The 19,828-nt window shown below is 42.1% G+C and overlaps 1 protein-coding gene across 1 annotated transcript in view; it reads left to right on the top strand.

Moving 5' to 3' along the window:
• LOC124789506 (cholinesterase-like) overlaps positions 1-19,828 on the top strand; it is a 185,407-nt gene that overhangs the window by 138,260 nt on the left and 27,319 nt on the right. Inside the window, exons 7-8 of the mRNA XM_047256891.1 lie at positions 12,792-12,942; positions 17,362-17,543. Of these exons, the coding sequence (XP_047112847.1) occupies positions 12,792-12,942; positions 17,362-17,543 (333 nt within the window). The remainder of the gene's footprint in view (positions 1-12,791; positions 12,943-17,361; positions 17,544-19,828) is intronic.

The following is a 19,828-nucleotide window of genomic DNA, read 5'->3' as shown; positions in this document are numbered from 1 at the left end:
TTGTTAAAACAATAGTAAACATGAGAGAGAAATTAATCATCAACGATATATGCGAATTCTCTGATGTTACCTATGACAGTCTGACAAAGCACATGCAGTTTGTTGATTACATGCATGTAGAAAACTTGTTCTGAGTTAATGCTGTCAAACAAAGTTTGAAGAAGAATAAAATATCACTACCACACGACGGCTAATGTAGTAAATACTTTTCTGACATATTATGGCACGATGCGCTCTCCCTGCACATCTTCGAGATGCATCTGCTGCCTGCTGTCTATTAAACCTGAATAGAACAAAATGTCACAGTAGTTAGCCCTTTTTCCACATGCGACTACTTTGGGTTGAGAAGTGAAGGGAATTATGTTCAAAGTTCCATTAGATTGATACCTTCAGCAGAGAGCAGAATTGCGTTTTAAAAAATGTAGCACTGAATGTATTCGAACTCGCGACATCTTATCTATGCTACAAGCTGACACGTAGCTACATAAGCTCCAGAGCTCGGCAACTATTCCTCCAGAACTTTTGGATTCCACAGCACTGTGAGATTATGCATATGGCCAGGTCTTGACTTCTGAGAGACAAACAGTTACAGCTTTACTTTTGGACTGAACGACGTTTTCTAGTAACAGATAGCGCAATAGAATAGCTCAAGTGGAAAGGAACACTTCCTATTTAAACTTCTGCATCCTACACTGTTGGCAGTTGTGCGTAAGTGGCAGTTACGTGATTTTATTTCTGTGATTACAAAATAGTCGAATGTATGCACTGGGTAGCCGAGGCAGCTAGTTCATGGTGATTTGGTCAACCAAGTAAATGAATTTACTGACCATGCTGCAAATTACTACAGGGAGCCTGTGTGTCAGAATTCTCATCCAGTGTGGCGCAACTGCGTTACGATAGAAAAATGACTCGCAGAGAAGAGGATTTCGTGGTCTGTTGGACGGATGGTAGGTTGTTATACCTATGGTCTGGGTTCGATTCCTACTTCCGTCAATGATTTTAGATAGGGAGAGACAGATTCCATTCCCTCCTGGTTACACCAAGTGAAGGAGATATAATGGCTGCGTGGTCTGAAAATTCACATTAAAGATGATATTCCTTCTTTACCACGTAGACGGTAGGTTGAACCACAATAAAGTCTGGAGTGGCGACATGTAGAAACTCTATCACCAGTAACCTTTCTTATACTAGTTATTTATTTCAAGTGACGACACAAACGCTATGTATGGTCACAGGACACTTATTCCATCTTTTATTTTAGCTTCTGTATGTCGATAAAATTGGTTCTAAACTGGGAATGCAACTCAGACCGCCCTTAACGCGGAATTTGTTCCCTTCGTGGCAATACAGCTCGGCTACAATTTGTTGTTTGTTCAAAACTGCAGATTCCTCAACACCTTCACATATTACGCGTGAATGGGATCGAATCCTGGCCCAGCACTAAAGATTTAATTATGTATTATCAAGCTCTATCAGGAGAACACCTATCTGCTGGTGGATAATAATTTTGATTTTTTATGTATTTTCATTCGTTGTCAACACTAACGATATCTGACGCTTTTAACTCCCAGTGAGACACAGAACAGTTTGCGAGATGACTGTAAGTTCAAGATGCTATTCTGAGCAGCTGGTGGAGAAAAATTCGGTAGCTGACGTCTCTTTGTGTGTAGTCAACAACGATATGTGTGGGGCTCTATTCCCAGTGAGCGCTGAACTCTTCGTCATATTATTTCAGTTCGTCGTGTCATTTAATGTTCATACATATTCTCAACTAGCTGCTCGTGAATAACTTTAATTTTTAATGTCATTTTGTGTTAAATAGTTCAAATGGTTCAAATGGCTCTGAGCACTATGGGACTTAACTTCTAAGGTCATCAGTCCCCTAGAACTTAGAACTACTTAAACCTAACTAACCTAAGGACATCACTCACATCCATGCCCGAGGCAGCATTCGAACCTGCGACCGTAGCGGTCACGCGGTTCCAGACTGAAGCGCCTAGAACCGCACGGCCACACCGGCCGGCCCCCACCATCTGGTATCAATGCATTATCCTATCATCCATTATATATAATCATTTTCATAGTACACTTGATATTATAGATGAGTAGGACACAAGACAGGACATAGATAATGTCCGTTTGACGTCAACAGTGTGTAACATTTTACTTTTTTTGAATAGGACAATGTTCCTCTCCAATAATTTTTAGATTAGTTACAATAAGCTTACGCTGCAAGAGAATTCGCTTGTATTTTTCAATATGTGGTCTGTTTCGGTTTGAAAGCCTTCCATAACATCGGCAACGTAGTGCAACTCCACCGAGGGCTGTCTGGAGTAGGGTGGAGATAGCAATGTGAAAGTTGCGAGCTGTCGAAGACGATCTTCATATTCCTAATGCGATTAGGACATCGTATACTCTTGACGACGTTTAGCACCTGTGCAGTCAAGTCACCCAATTTCAGAATTCATTTTGAGTAATCCTGCTAAATTCCCAAAATATTGTCTTTTTATATTGATGAGTAATATGGATAGTCGTCACGTTCATGTGCCGTCTACAACGCAAATTTAATGTTACTATCCTAGGAACTAACCTTCAATACGTTTTGTATTTCATAATCGGAACTATCTGCATTAACCGTCATCAGAGCAATGTCAGCGAACAGAATGCAGCAGTGCCTTGCTACCTACTTGAGGACCTGCTTGAGTCGTGTTCTAAGGAAAGGGTAGTTGCTGGTTCACATTATATTACACTAGCGAGAAGTACCGACTTTTCCTTTTCTCTGCAAACATCCAGAACTAAATTCAGTAACTAAATGCTAAGAATATATTTGCATTGTGCCAACTCAAAGATCAATAGATATGGATATAGATATAGATACAGATTTTTATATTTAAAGCCATTCTCGTTCTGCGTTGGAATAAACATCATTCATTATTTGCTTGTTCTTGTTACGATTGTTATTGTCATTCTCTCACTCGCAAGAGTTTTCGCATTCCTATTTGGTATCGATGCACATGAAGAGTGGCTATGAAAGAAGGGAATACTGAATGTTACGTCATGCAGAATACACTCATTTACTTCGGCTCCTCGTGATCTACGCTACAGGAGAAGTGAGATACATAAAGTTGACAGTGTGAGGACAGACCTGGTAGCACAACTGTGCAACTACACAGTGTTACCAGATAAAATGGTGCTGCGGAATCGAAAGTGTAGTACGGACTTTGCCACAGTAGCAGACAGCTGGTAATTTAGGACCATGACCGTGGATTACACTTTGGTCAGTGCTGGTTAGAGTGCTGCAACTGTAAATGGAAGGCTTTGTTTGATAGTCTTATGCTGATGCTGTCTGAATAAATTATGCCATTGGATACAAAGCGGTTTAGTTTTGAGACCTAACCCACGAGGGGGGAAGGCACAGTGGTCTGCTTCAGGAATTCCAAGCAATAAAACACAAAAAACAACCCAGGAAGGGAGACATGCATTTGGAATCTGTTCATCGTTACCGAGTCAAACAAGAGGGTAACATTACTGAAACAATGATCGGGCTACTTAGTATATAATAGAGCATACAGTTTCAAGGAGGAAACGTATGAAGACGCAGACTTCCTCGTTATCAATATGTGCGGCATATCTTTCGTGTTAACGAAAGTAAATGCCCGCTTTACCTCTTCTTACGTGTCAAATGAAATGATATAATGCCGGCGTCATCAGCCTTCTTCCACGCCGGAAGCTGAAACTTGTATGATTCTGGATTAATGATAATTGAATGTCTCATATGTATACATAGCCCACAAGGCGACGTCAGAAACCATCAGAGGAGAACGCCGCATAAAAACCAAACGTGCGCGCGCGTCTCCACTCTGGAGAACCGTATCGGAGAATCACGGCAAGCATTTCGCTAAAGAGCTGCCTCGTCAGAGAGCCTAGAAATGGCAACGTCGTAGCAAGTACACTCCTGGAAATGGAAAAAAGAACACATTGACACCGGTGTGTCAGACCCACCATACCTGCTCCGGACACTGCGAGAGGGCTGTACAAGCAATGATCACACGCACGGCACAGCGGACACACCAGGAACCGCGGTGTTGGCCGTCGAATGGCGCTAGCTGCGCAGCATTTGTGCACCGCCGCCGTCAGTGTCAGCCAGTTTGCCGTGGCATACGGAGCTCCATCGCAGTCTTTAACACTGGTAGCATGCCGCGACAGCGTGGACGTGAACCGTATGTGCAGTTGACGGACTTTGAGCGAGGGCGTATAGTGGGCATGTGGGAGGCCGGGTTGACGTACCGCCGAATTGCTCAACACGTGGGGCGTGAGGTCTCCACAGTACATCGATGTTGTCGCCAGTGGTCGGCGGAAGGTGCACGTGCCCGTCGACCTGGGACCGGACCGCAGCGACGCACGGATGCACGCCAAGACCGTAGGATCCTACGCAGTGCCGTAGGGGACCGCACCGCCACTTCCCAGCAAATTAGGGACACTGTTGCTCCTGGGGTATCGGCGAGGACCATTCGCAACCGTCTCCATGAAGCTGGGCTACGGTCCCGCACACCGTTAGGCCGTCTTCCGCTCACGCCCCAACATCGTGCAGCCCGCCTCCAGTGGTGTCGCGACAGGCGTGAATGGAGGGACGAATGGAGACGTGTCGTCTTCAGCGATGAGAGTCGCTTCTGCCTTGGTGCCAATGATGGTCGTATGCGTGTTTGGCGCCGTGCAGGTGAGCGCCACAATCAGGACAGCATACGACCGAGGCACACAGGGCCAACACCCGGCATCATGGTGTGGGGAGCGATCTCCCACACTAGCCGTACACCACTGCTGATCGTCGAGGGGACACTGAATAGTGCACGGTACATCCAAACCGTCATCGAACCCATCGTTCTACCATTCCTAGACCGGCAAGGGAACTTGCTGTTCCAACAGGACAATGCACGTCCGCATGTATCCCGTGCCACCCAACGTGCTCTAGAAGGTGTAAGTCAACTACCCTGGCCAGCAAGACCTCCGGATCTGTCCCCCATTGAGCATGTTTGGGACTGGATGAAGCGTCGTCTCACGCGGTCTGCACGTCCAGCACGAACGCTGGTCCAACTGAGGCGCCAGGTGGAAATGGCATGGCAAGCCGTTCCACAGGACTACATCCAGCATCTCTACGATCGTCTCCATGGGAGAATAGCAGCCTGCATTGCTGCGAAAGGTGGATATACACTGTACTAGTGCCGACATTGTGCGTGCTCTGTTGCCTGTGTCTATGTGCCTGTGGTTCTGTCAGTGTGATCATGTGATGTATCTGATCCCAGGAATGTGTCAATAAAGTTTCCCCTTCCTGGGACAATGAATTCACGGTGTTCTTATTTCAATTTCCAGGAGTGTATTTGTCAACACTCTGATAGTGCATTTACTTCCGGGTGTAGGTCGGCGTTACCTCGCTAAATTCACTTGACATTCGTTTTCCACATCGAAGACTCGTACGATATAATCCACTGCAAGATGACACAATTAGAAAGTATATTTAATTTCTGGACTCCAAGAACGGCGTTCTTCACATAAGTAACACCTGTTTGTGTGTGCATTCGGGAGGACGACGGTGCAATCCCGCGCCCGGCCATCCTGATTTAGGTTTTAAATGATTTTCCTAAATCGCTTCAGGCAAATGCCGGGATGGTTCCTTAGGAAGGGCACGGCCGATTTCCTTCCCCATCCTTCCCTAATCCGAGCTTGTGCTCCGTCTCTAATGACATCGTTGTCGACGGGACGTTAAAACAGTAATCTCCACCTCCTCTGTTCGTGTGTTTAAGGTTGCGTTTTGAGGCTCAGGCAACATCGCAGTGACTATATTCCGCCTCTCGCAGCCAGTGTGTCGTTATCTCAGAGGTTCCCTTGTGCGTTGCAGTGCTTGTACTATAAGACACAGCAGTTCGATTCACGGTAGAAGCCGCTGACTACAACCTTTTATTTTACATTTTAATTAATGGAGTTGCAGACTGCTAGTAAAAATTTCTTATGCGAAATCTGAAGAATGCCTTTAAACATCAATCTTCGTCCGATTTCGACTTAGTAAATTAAGTTAATATCATGGATTTCTGCTTTGCAAATTCCAAGGTGCTTCACTGTAAAATAGACCCTGAAAAGATTCAAACCGACTGTCAACGATATAAATTTGAGCTTTGTTCGTCGTATAGGTCTAACATGTCAGAAGGTTGTTTATGAAGTGCACATGTTCATTAATATAGTTCCCTTCCTCTAAATTTTTGCAATAGCATTTAACTGTAGACGTTTTCTAACACCGGCGTTAGCAATTCCTTTCCGTTCTCTGAAACCTTCAAAACGACAAATTTTTCTGGTTTAAATCTGATGACCTTAACTATCACTTCCGATCGACAATAAATACTTCATGAACTCCAAATGTGCAGTGTTCCTGCACTGCTACAGAGCATGCATTGCAAGGTATTCACACAGTTTATCGCATAGACTTACCATAAGGAATGAAACATGAACTGTAATACACTTTACACCACAGACGCTCACTCTGGCTTGACGAAAACATCCAAACATTGACCAAAAGTTGCACAAATAATTGAGTTTGAAAGGAAAAGAAACGAGGTATGAAGCATTTATAAATTCATCGAATGTGGTGAGGTGGTTTCATTTCGTCCCAGTCTATGAAATTAATTTCGGGCCATACTCAGCTCTTGCCGATTAATGTAATATAATACCCGCCTACTAATCAGGGCGTCTGTCTCCGTTGCTTTTGAGCGTGAATGGAAATTGTAGAAATTTTCTGTGGAGCAACATTTAATAATAAAGCGTTTTAAATCATCAAAAGCGATGAGAGGTAGCAGGCGCTTTCGATAAAGAACGGGGGAGTGCAGCGCCGCTGCTGTCGCCACGGCCGCTGCCAGTAGCCAGCAAATGGATCCCGGAGCTTTGCCGCATACGGCGTCCAGAGGAGGACAGTCTGCAGGAAATCTGCCGCAAAATCGTTGGTGAATAAAATTTTGATATCGGTGTGTCACAAAGCGAAATAGATTGAATCTGCGCTACCATTACATTCACGTCTTCAGCATTCAGACAGAAGAGGCTATAAAAATATTTTATGCGAGTTGCTCTCGATCCACAGACGTTATGAACAGAAACAACGCACGCTACCGCTAGACCACAGGCGTAATCAGCCTAGAGTTTCTCTATGTGGGACAAGTTTTCCTCCAGGAAGTGCCGCAGTCTGCAGTGTTGCCAGATTGTGCAGATAACCGGACTTAGAGAATTAGCGAGTTGGCCAGTTTTTTTGTCCCATGTCGCGATCGGCGCGGACTTAGCCTCTGAAGCGGCCGGCCGCCGGTCAAGTTTTATGTCAAAGAGTGTACGTAACGGGAGATGAAAATCTAACAGTCGTCAGGGACTGGAATGCAGTTGTAGGGGAAACAGAAAAAAAGGCTACAGCGGAATATGGGCTTGGCACAAGGAATGAGAGAGGGAAAGGGTACTTGAGTTCTGAAATAATCTTCAACCAGTAACAGCGAATAGTCTGTTCAAGAATCACAAGAGGAGCAGTTATATTTGAAAAAGGCCAGGTGGTACATCGTGGTCAGACAGAGAATCCGAAATCAGATACTGGCTTGTAAAGTGTACCTGGAGCAGATATACACTCAGATCACAATGTAGTAGTGGTGAAGAATAGGTTAAAATTTAAGAGATTAGTCAGGAAGAAAAGAAGTGGGATACGGAAGTACTAAGGAATGACGAGATACGCTTGAAGAATGGACGTATCAAAAAAGGACCAGCACAGAACTTGGGAAGGAAAATATAGGTAACTGCGAAGAAACCATGGGTAACAGAAGAAATACTTCAATTGATCGATGAAGGGAGCAAGTACAAAAATGTTCCGGGAAACTCAGGAATAGAGAAATACAAGTCGCTGAGGAATGAAATAAATAGGAATTTCAGGGAAGGTAAAACGAAATGTCTCCAGGGAGAGTATGAAGACATCGAAACAGAAATGACCGTCAGAATGACAGACACAGCATATAGGAAAGTCAAAACATCCTTCGGTGACATTAGAAGCAAGGGTGATAATATTAAGAGTGCAACGGGAATTCCACTGTTACATGCAGAGGGGATAGCGGATAGGTGGAAAGTGTACTCTGAAGGCCTCTATGAGGGCGAAGATTTTTCTGATGTGATAGAAGAAGAAACAAGAGTCGATTTAGAAGAGATAGCCGGGTGGTGTGGCCGAGCGGTTCTAGGCACTTCAGCCCGGAACCGCGCGACTGCTACGGTCGCAGGTTCGAATCCTGCCTCGGGCATGGATGTGTGTGATGTCCTTAGGTTAGTTAGGTTTAAGTAATTCCAAGTTCTAGGGGACTGATGACCTCAGATGTAAGTCCCATAGTGCTCAGAGCCATTTCAACCATTTTTAGAAGAGATAGTTGATCCAGTATTAGAATGTGCATTTAAAAGAGCTTTGGAGGGCTTAAGATCAAATAAGGCAGAAGGGATAGATAACATTCCATCAGAATTTCTAAAATCATTGCGGGATGTGGCAACAAAACGACTATTCACGTTGGTGTCTAGAATGTATCAGTCTGGCGGCATACCATATAACTTTCGGAAGAGCATCATCCACACAATCCCGAAGACGGAAAGAGCCGATAAGTGCGAAAAGTAGCGCACAGTCAGCTTAACAGCTCATGCATCCAAGTCAATTACAGGAATAATATACAGAAGAATGGAAAAGAAAATTGAGGTTGGCTAGATGACTATCAATTTTCTTTAGGAAAGATAAAGGCACGGGAGAGGCAGTTCTGACGTTGCGGTTAATAATGGAAGGAACACTGAAGAAACATCAGGACACGTTCATAGGATATGTTGATCTGGAAAAAGCGTTCGACATATAAAATAGTGCAAGATGTTTTAAATTCTGAGAAAAGTATGGGTAAGCTATAGGAAGAGATGTGTCATATACAATATGTACAACAGCCAAGAGGGAATAACAAGAGTGGAGAACGAATTAAATAGATTAAATATATTAAGTGGGGTGTAACACAGGGAGGTAGGCTTTCGCCACCACTGTTCAATCTCTACATCGAAGAGTCTATGACGGAAATATAAGATTGCTTCAGCAATCGAACTAAAATTCAAGGTGAATGGCTATCAATGATATGACTGGCTGATGACACTCCTATCCTAAGTGAAAGTGGAGAAGAATTACATGATCTGCAGGTTGGAATGGACAGCCTTACGAGTACAGAGTATGGATTGAGAGGAAATCGAAGAAATGAGAACTGCGAGAATCTTAACATCAGGGCTGATGGTCACGAAGTAGATTATGTTGAGGAATTCTGCCACGTAGGCAGTAACATAAACAATGTAGGACGTAGCAAGGAGGACATTAAAAGCAGACTAGCTATGGCAAAAAGGGAATTCCTGGCCAAAAGAAATCTACTAATAACAAATATCGGCCTTAATTTGGGAAAGAAATTTCTATGTTCTAAGGTGTGTGAATTCCTATGGGACCAAACTGCTAAGGTCACAGTCCCTAGACTTACACACTACCTAAACTAACTTATGCTACGAACAATACACACACACGCCCGAGGGAGGACTCGAACCTCCGGCGGGAGGGGCCGCGCAATCAGTGATATGGTGCCTCTACCCGCGCGGCCCCTGCGCACTGCGAAATTACTGAGAATGTACGTTTGGAGTACAGCATTGTATGGTAGTGAAACATGGACAGTGGGAAAAGCGGAACAGAAGAGAATCCAAGCATTTGATATGTGGTGCTACAGGCGAATGTTGAAAATTAGGTGGACTGATAAGGTAAGGAATGAGGAGGTTCTGCGCAGAATCGGCAAGGAAAGGAATACGTGAGAAGCACCGATAAGGAGAAGCGATAGGATGATAAGACAATGCTAAGACATGAGGAAATGCCTTCCATGGTACTAGGGGGAGCTGTAGAGGGGCAAAAACTGTAGAGGAAGACTGAGATTGGAGTAGATCTAGCAAATAATTGAGGAAGTAGGTTGCGAGTGCTACTCTGAGATGAGGAGGTTAGCACAGGAGAGGAATTCGTGGCGGACCGCATCAAACCAGTCACAACATTGATGACTAAGAAAAAAAAACAAAAGAAAAAATCTCCATTTTAAATATCGAATCGGCGACGTCCTCCATAATCGACCTGAACAAGAGAACCATGTCCCCCAAGTTTTTTATAGTGTGACAGTCTTCGTTGTAGTTATCAATGATACAACGTTGACATTAATAAGACCTGTTCTGTGTTGGTTGATTGTAGACGTTTCTCCATCTTCTGTTCCTCCTCCAGCGTTACATCAACAACTCATCAATTGCTGCAGACTATTAGAAGTTTGGAAGAGTTGGCGGAGAGGAGAGGTTTTAATTTCTGAACCGAAAAATCTGTGTGCGGCTTTTCTAAATGTTAACGCTCTGTTTTGCACTTTACTGGGGTAAGAATGAGCCACGATGCTCCTCATGTTAAGGGCACAGTGAGGTTCCTGCGAGTCTCATTTGGTCTAGAGATAAAGGCCTCATTCAGTAGGACGGATTGCCTCTTATAGCTGGCTACGTCTGATTTTGATATCTTACACCAAGGTTGGGGCAGATCTCCACCTTGGCTCCTAAAGAGGCTCACAGATATTTCCGATTCGACGGAGTTTCATAAAGATCGCACTTCTTTCTTTTATAGCTTTTTGGATATGCATCAAGGTTTTAAAATCAACTGGCGTTTCAAAGCAAAGGGACATTCTCGACTGTTCAGTAGTGTTTCACAACCGCGTCTTCAGGGTTTGACTTTCGAATGAATACACCGTATTTGCCACAGAGATCTCGAAGGCTCTGGAGCAAATGATGTGTTTTCACAACAATAAGTTCATTGTTTGCTAAAATTTCCTTAGTGCCCTATAATGTTACAACAATTGTACTATTCAGAGAAAATGTTACAATAAATTGAAGAAAATCTGCTTCTTTCTCAGTTGCAAGGGAAGTTTGTATCTCCGCGCTGGGTATCAGCGCCCGCGGAAATTCGGATAAATAATCAAGCAGACCAAGCAGCGAAAGGGTGCTACAGGGGACAAAACGTGGCATAGTTTCCCTTCCCCCCCTGCAGTCATTCTGCTGTTGACTCAGAACTGTGACACTGTGGGAGGATAAATGGCTGGCGGAGAGGTACACTAAGCCATTGGTGGCAGAGCCAACAATCTGGCCAAAGCGTCCCTCACATTGGTCGCTCTTCTTGGATCAAGTGACCCTGACCTCTCTCTGAATGGGCACTGTCCCCTGACATACGCCGTCGAAATCATAATACGCTACCTTTAAACTGAGAGCACTTTTTATTGTGCTGAGACAGCAGAAGCAAATTTAGGTGGAGACCTGCTCTCTATCTTATGTGATGAGTGGTCAAGTGTGATACGAGTGTGATAAACCTTGACAATTCTGTGAAGATTTTGGTCTCCAGCCTCAGATTTAGCCTGGAAATCTTAGTGTGTTTCAGAGCGGCTGGCACATCCTTTATATTCCAGCAATCAGTCTGAAAGAGCTATCTTCTGTGTTATTTTAATCCTTCCCACTGCTTCTTCCTTTTTTCTGTGAGTCTTAGATCTGAAAAATGAATGTTCTTTGACGATTTTTTATTTGTGGTGTGTATATACGCATGTCATCAGGCCATTTTTATTATTTTTCAACTAAAGTTAAATTTTTGTATCCTACGACTTTAACCCACACCCAACTCAAAATTTTATTGCCGGTGCTAGAGACCCTCCATTGATGCAGTCACATAAATACATCGCCAGCATCAACGTCATCATCCATGACACTCTGATGTGTACGAGGTTATTCTGGAAATAATAACTTGCTCGATACCACTAAACGCTGTTACAGGTTTGGTACAGCACCCTTTCTTTTACTGTAACCTTATCTCTGAATTCTTATACAAAAATAATTAACTTTTTCAGTTTGTGAGTAGTAAGGTACAGTTTCAAGAACTTTAAAGTTTAAACTATTTCAGTTCTTATTATCTACCTACACAGATAGTTGTTACTACTTTTTCTTTAATTATATGTCTGAACATGATTCCTAAGTGATCGAAGTAGTAATAATTTATGGAAATTCAAATTCTGTGTCTGCTCCATCCGAATTGTAACTGCTGCACTTATGATACATGACAACTTTTCTCTTGCTCAATACAAGATGAGTACAAAATTCAAACAGACAATATATATTTGGATGTTGTGGGGTAGAAAGGAGATCCTAATTTTACTTTCTAGGACACACAGGGGCAGCAGCTGCTTTCCCACATCAAATTTGAAATAACAATAGCTGAGTGATCAAATAATTTTCTCCGGTCACAGCATCTATTGCTAGACACATTACGAGAATATCAGTTCCTTTATTTCTTTAATTAATATTTCCATTGCAACAGTGTGTATCACTTCACGGTGTACTTTGCCATCTCTTGTCGCACGGTGCTCAGTACTTGCGCTGTTTTTGTACTCTGTGCAAAAATAACTAGAACATGGTGACTGCCAGTAAATAAAACAACTGCAGCCGATGTGAAAAATTCTTAACCAGCATCTGACATTTCAAAATTGACTTATAATTACATTAGTGAAACAATTCTCTCATTTAAAATGCCTATTGTCACTAGGCATTTGTTCCACAAGATAAAAACGCATAATGTTGTGAACACTGCGAAGTAACACTTATTGCTGTGCAAAGATTTGGTACCTACATCTCTTAAAAGGCTGTAAGTGTGACTTATATTTTCTTTTGATGCATTTTAGGAAAAGAAGCAAATTATACACCATCCGTGGGAACCAAATATCGAGCCAGATGTGGAGGGTGCTGTAGTTACTGAGTCCCCCAATCAGATGCTCATAGACGGCCGTTTCAACAACGTGCCAATCATGATGGGCACTGCTTCTGCCGAAACTGGTACGTATTCCTTGTCTACCCCATCCGAGTCGTAGCTGCTACACTCGTGCTGCATGACGGGTTTTTTCTCGGTCAGTACAAGGCTAGTACAAAATTTAAACGGAAAACGTTTCGGATAAATTTTCTGTAACTTCTTTGCGTCTTCCACTACTTGTTCCAACAGCTGACTCTTGTCATTCTGGTGGTCACGGCATTTGTATCAGAGTTAGTGGCCTATTTCATTAATGTACGAAAACTAAAATCTTTTAAATGAAAGAGATCTTATAAGGTAATGCATCTATAGTTAATGGCTGTATCTTCCCCCACTCCAACCCTTGAATCACCACCACCATCTACCCCAAATAATAGTGACAGTCCATTTCATCCCCTTATTAACATTTTGCGTCCAGTAAACGTTTCTTGTTCTACATTACACCTACGTATTTTGAACGTATCCCCAAAATACTCCGAATTTTTGCTTACGTTTCAGCTGTGATTGATGATTTCAGAAAAGTTTCAGGATGTTCCCCATCAGGACTCAGTCCTCAGTTTCACGTGACACAGTATTAGAAATACATATAAACAGCTGGAATACACCTTTCTGAAGAAAACTCTACATTAGTAATAGCCTGGTAGAATTTTTCACAGATCATAGCTTAATCATAGGTAACACTTGGTTCAAGAATCATAGAAAAAGGTTGTATACATGGAGGAAGCCTGGAGATACTAGAAGGTATCAGATAGATTATATAATGGAAAGACATAGATTTAGGAACCAAGTTTTAAGTTGTAAGACATTTCCAGGGGCAGATGTCGAGTCTGACCACAATCTATTGGTTATGAACTGGATATCAAAACTGAAGAAACTGCAAAATGGTGGGACTTTAAGGAGATGGGACCTGGATAAAGTGACAGAGCCAGAGGTTGTAGAGAGTTTCTGGGAGAGAATTAGGGAACAATTGACACGAATGGAGGAAAGACATACAATAGAAGAAGAATGGGTAGCTCTGAGGGATGAAAAAGTGAAGGCAGCACAGGATGAAGTAGGTAAAATAACGAGAGCTAGTAGAAATCCTTGGGTAACAGAAGATATATTGAATTTAACTGATGAAAGGAGAATATATAAAACTGCAGTAAGTGAAACAGGCAAAAAGGATTACAAACGTCTCAAAAATGAGTTCGACAGGAAATGCAAAATGGCTAAGCAGGGATGTCTAGAGGACAAATGTAAGGATGTAGTGGCTTATCTCACTAGGGGCCAGATAGATTCTGCCTACAGGAAAATTAAAGAGACCTTTAGAGAAGAGAGAACTATTGTATGAATATCAAGATCTCAGATGGAAAACCACTTCTAAGCAAAGAAGGGAAAGCAGAAAGGTGGACCGAGTATATAAAGGGTCTATACAAGGGCGATGTACTTAGGAACAATATTATGGAAATGGAAGAGGATGTAGATGAAGATGAAATGGGAGATATGATACTGTGCGAAGAGTTTGAGAGAGCTATGAAAGACCTGAGTCGACACAAGGCCCCGGGAGTAGACAAAATGCCATTAGAACTACTGACGGCCTTGGGAGAGCCATTCCTGACAAAACTCTACCACCTGGTGAGCAAGATGTATGAGACAGGCGAAATACCTTCAGACATCAAGAAGAATATAATAATTCCAATTCCAAAGAAAACAGGTGGTGATAGATGTGGAAATTACCAAACTATCAGTTTAATAAGTCACGGCTGCAAAGTACTAACGCCAATTCTTTAGTGACGAATGGAAAAACTGGTAGAAGCCGACCACTGGGAAGATCAGTTTCGATTCCGTAGAAATATTGGAACACGTAAGACAATACTGACCATACGACGTATCTTGGAAGATAGATTAAGGAATGGCAAACCTACGTTTCTAGCATTGGTAGAGTTAGAGAAAGCTTTTGACAATGTTGACTGGAATGCTCTCTTTCAAATTCTGAAGGTGTCAGAGGTAAAAAACAGCGAGCGAAAGGCTATTTACAATTTGTACAGAAACCTGACGGCAGTTATAAGGGTTGTGGGACATGAAAGGGACGCAGTGGTTAGGAAGGGAGTGAGTCAGGGCTATAGTCTCTCCCCGATGTTATTCAATCTGTATATTGAACAAGCAGTAAAGGAAACAGAAGAAAAATTCGGAGTAGGCATTAAAATCCATGGAGAAGAAATAAAAACTTTGAGGTTCACCGATGACATTGTAATTCTGTCAGAGGCAGCAAAGGACTTGGAAGAGCAGTTGAACGGAATGGACAGCGTCTAGAAAGGCGGCTATAAGATGAACATCAACAAAAGCGAAAGGATTATAATGGAATGCAGTCGAATTAAGTCGGGTGATGCTGAGGGAATTAGATTAGGAAATGAGACACTTAAAGGAGTAAAGGAGTTTTGCTATTTAGGGAGCAAAATAACTGCTGATGGTCGAAGTAGAGAGGATATAAAATGTAGACTGGCAATGGCAAGGAAAGCGTTTTTGAAGAAGAGAAATTCGTTAACGTCGAGTATAGATTTAAGTGTCAGGAAGTCGTTTCTGAAAGTACTTGTATGGAGTGTAGCCATATATGGAAGTGAAACGTGGACGATAAATAGTTTAGTCGAGAAGAGGATAGAAGTTTTGAAAATCTGATGCTACAGAGGAATTATGAAAATTAGATGGGTAGATAACATCACTAATGAGGAGATATTGAATGCAATTTGAGAGAAGAAAAATTTGTGACACAACGTGACTAGTAATAGGAATCCCTTTGTAGGGCATATTCAGAGGCATCAAGGGATCTCCAGTTTAGTATTGGAGGGCAGCATGGAGGATAAAAGTCGTAGAGGGAGACCAAGAGATGAATACACTAAGCAGATTCAGAAGGATGTAGGTTGCAGTAGGTACGGGGAGATGAAGAAGCTTCCACAGGTTAGAGTAGCATGGATAGCTGCATCGAACCAGCCTGAGGACTGAAGACCACAAGAACAACAACATTTCATCAATTTCTTCGTCGTCTGCAGAGCTAGTTGGCTTGTAAACTTGTACTACTGCTGTAGGCGTTTGCTTCGTGTCTATCTTGGTCGCAATAATGCGTTCACTATGCTGTTTGTAGTAACTGAGCCGCACTCCAAGTTCTTTTATTCATTATTAAACCTACTCCTGCATTACCCCTATTTGATTTTGTATTTATAACTCTGTAATCACCTGACCAAAAGTCTAGTTCCTCCTGCCACCAAACTTCTCTAATTCCCGCTATATCTAACTTTAACCTATCTATTTCCCTTTTTAAACTTTCTAACCTACCTGCCCGATTAAGGGATCTGACAGTCCATGCTCCGATCCGTAGAACACTAGTTTTCTTTATCCTGATAACGCTATCCTCTTGGGTAGTCTCCACCCGGAGATCCGAATGGCGGACTATTTTACCATGGAACATATTGCCCAAGAGGACGCTATCATCATTTAACTATACAGTAAAGCTGCATGCCTTCGGGAAAAATGACAGCTGTAGTTTGCCCTTGTTTTCAGCAGTTCGCAGTACCAGCACTACAAGGCCGTTTTGGTTAGTGTTATAAGGCTAGATCAGTCAATCATCCAGACTGTTGCCCCTGCGACTACTGAAAAGGCTGCTGCCTCTCTTCAGGAACTACACGTTTGTCTGGCCTCTCAACAGATGCCCCTCCGTTTTGGTTGCACCTACGGTACGGCTATCTGTATCGCTGAGGCACGCAAGTCTCCCCACCAACGGCAAGGTCCATGATTCAGTGGATACGGATATGAAATTAGCTGCCTGTGATATTATTCGAAACACATTAGGGATATATGTTAGGAGGTGTCAGAAACTTGTTCCCCGATGTCATGCTTGCATTGAGGTTGATGGCCGTCAGTTTGAAGATATTTTGTAAGATAAAATACAAACAGTACGTTAATTATGTCAATTAAGATATTTGCCGTTAACTGTAACTAGCGCAAATAAAAAAGTACGCAGTATTATCTCCTTAAGCTGCCTTCCCGATCCCAGGTTCCCTACCTCAAATTGATCAGTGGAACATCCTTTATGTGCAGTTAAATTTTTGCACGCTCTTACGGTAACACCCTATATTATGTGTCAACGTGTAAGTTGTCTCGGAGGTTGGTTTCTCTGTCCTTTATGTGTGCCTGTTTCGTGTTCCAAGTAACTGACTTTCGCTATTAGATGTTTATAAATCTGAGACGGGTTCTATGTTGGTAAATGTTGTCTAGTGTCAGTATTCCTTAGTGTGAACACACTCTCTCCCGTATTAATCGATTTATCTTCACTCTTGCCCACTTCGGTAAAGTGTATGTGTATTGTGCTCGTCAGTAGACTGGGCGTTTGTTGAGTCTGCTTCGTAGTTATAGTCCTAGTCATTCTACACATCGTAGTTCTTTGCTCTAGGTGATTCTTTTTAGTTTTATTTCAGGATACATTCTTCTTGGGAGACCGGAACTGATAGCCGGTTTGAACAAAGACTTCGCGGCTGTGATAGGTCCCAGCTTACACCTGCCTACCGTGGAACAGCAGACAGAGGCCGCCTGGAAGGTGAAAGACTTCTACTTCGGCAACAACACCATTTCTGCCGACGACCCAGACACTCTGATCCCTGTGAGTAATTAGTTAGTTCTAACACTACTTCCTTATTTTCATGGTTATCTATTCAATGTGAATAAAAGTGTTCGGTCACTCAATGTGGTTGCTCTATGTGGATTTAAAGAAAGTCAAAGCGTTGCCGACAAACGGAAGCTCAATGCAACCAAATTTCGCTAAGAAGACCAATAGGATAATCGTCCAACGAATTCTAATTTTGCTACTGACCTGACCAATAGTTGTAGATAAAAATCTGCTCAATCACTCGTTGATGATAGTGGGAGCACGAAAAATGCCAGAGCTGAGGTCAAACTGATCATCTAACATTTTTTCTCTGCAGAGTAATTTAACACAGTGCTTCTTTTCAGTTGTACGAAGTCCGATGTGATCGATATTAATGACGGATTAGAAAATCACCCCACGTGTGCAAATCTGCATAGATTAAGAGAATAAAATTGCTCCCCCTGTGGCATCAGTTAAGGTAATTCGGTGAACCAAAGGTCGTCTCTATCAGCAACGAAATTCTCTTGTATAATTTTGGAACATTTGAAGCCATCTGACTTTACGGAGGGCATTCTATACAGTTAGTTCCTGTAGTAGTGAACGATGTACTAGCTTACAGAATACCTGATCAGCTAAGTAACTGCACACAGAACTTCCTATCAGAGAGAAGTGTACGGACTATCCTAAAACGGTTGTAACCGTCAGATACATAAGCACCTTCCGGAGTACGAGTACCATAAAAGAGTGTTATAAGAGAGTTACTTTTAGCTATTTAACAATTTAAGAACAAGGCGAGCTCTTAATCGTCCATGACTCTTCCAAAAACATGAAAAAGTTTTTCAGAGACCTCTACCGATGATAAATATTTATTGCTGTATTAAAAGTATTAAATAAAGGAACATGTTCGATACAAAAATCGCATTTCCAGTTTACAGTGGTAATACAGAAAATATATAACAAACGTACTGAGGTTCTTGTGTACAGAATTTTCAAGTGATCTAACTATCCTAAGGAGAAACACGATAAATGTAGCCCATCCCCTTATCTACTAATGTTTTCGTCCCCCATCGAACAACAATTTTGGTCATTAATTCAATGCATACTTGTGGCATATACGAACATAACGAAACTCTACTTCAGTCAATCAAAACGACTCGGGAAAGATGATAAACTCTGCGCCGAGTGTATCGGAATATAGCATGAAACTTTTTCTGCAAATTTGGATACTGAATCGGTGAGGAAAGACATCATTCATGTATTGAATATTAGCTACTTGTTTGGCGTCTTCTGACCGAAAAACAACGGGTCTTCCGCGATTTTGGTGCACGTAGTGAACTTTCCGCACATGGCATACTGAGATTAGAAAGTACAACAGACTCCGGAGAAATACCTGAGAATTGTACAAAAATAGTCCGCAACCTACAACAGAAAAATTTCTTTCAAAATATGACAATACGGAAAAAATCTACAATCCCGTTTTTCATTCGTGAAGCATCTTTGCTTAACCTTCGCCGCACCAAGGAGGAGGGGGTACTGTGTGCCAACCTTTTGAAAATATTGTAATGTAGTCATTTACATTAAATTTCAAAATTTTGAAAAAAGTTTGATTATTTTTAATGAATTCTTCTAGCAGATTCCATAATTTTTTTCTGTTAAACTTAACCCAAAAATGTATGTCGTAGTAGTAAATGTCACTTTCCTCCGTGTAAGTCATATTGAGTATTCTATGTTCAAGACATTACTTAGACATCAAAATCTTAACGAATGTTACCTTTTTAAACATTTTTATGCTGGCTTAAAATAACCTTCGCCTCCCACCCCTCTCGCCTCCCCCTGCCGGTCGGTAGTGTACATTATTAAAGTGCGTTGATATCGCTAAGAATGTGCTAAAAGATATTTTCATGCTCTGGAACCTGTTCATAATTCATTATCTCTTCATAGCGGGCATGACGTATCCCACCGTGGTAATGTAGCTTATGGATAATGCGTTGGTACTGCTAGGGATAAGGAAAACTTACAGTAGCTCCAACTGTTGTAGCTTGAGCGTTTTCAATTTAAAAAATCAGTAGATTCAACTATAGCTTACATATCCCTGCAGAATTAAAGATTCGTTCGAGGTTTAATGTTTGTTACGTTTTAGGTTGTTATCTAAGTGGTTGTCGTAAAATTGTCTGAAACTAATCAAAAGTCGAGCTTCGGATTGAAGAAAGCCAGCCGCCATCACTAAAGATTCCTTTGAAAAGTTGCGAAAGCCTTGTGCGTAAATAAACACGTCTGATAATGAATTGACATTATGGTAC

The sequence above is a fragment of the Schistocerca piceifrons genome, chromosome 3 (genome assembly GCF_021461385.2).
Source record: "Schistocerca piceifrons isolate TAMUIC-IGC-003096 chromosome 3, iqSchPice1.1, whole genome shotgun sequence".
In the NCBI taxonomy this organism is placed as follows: domain Eukaryota; kingdom Metazoa; phylum Arthropoda; class Insecta; order Orthoptera; family Acrididae; genus Schistocerca; species Schistocerca piceifrons.
This window is presented reverse-complemented; position numbering and strand designations above follow the sequence as displayed.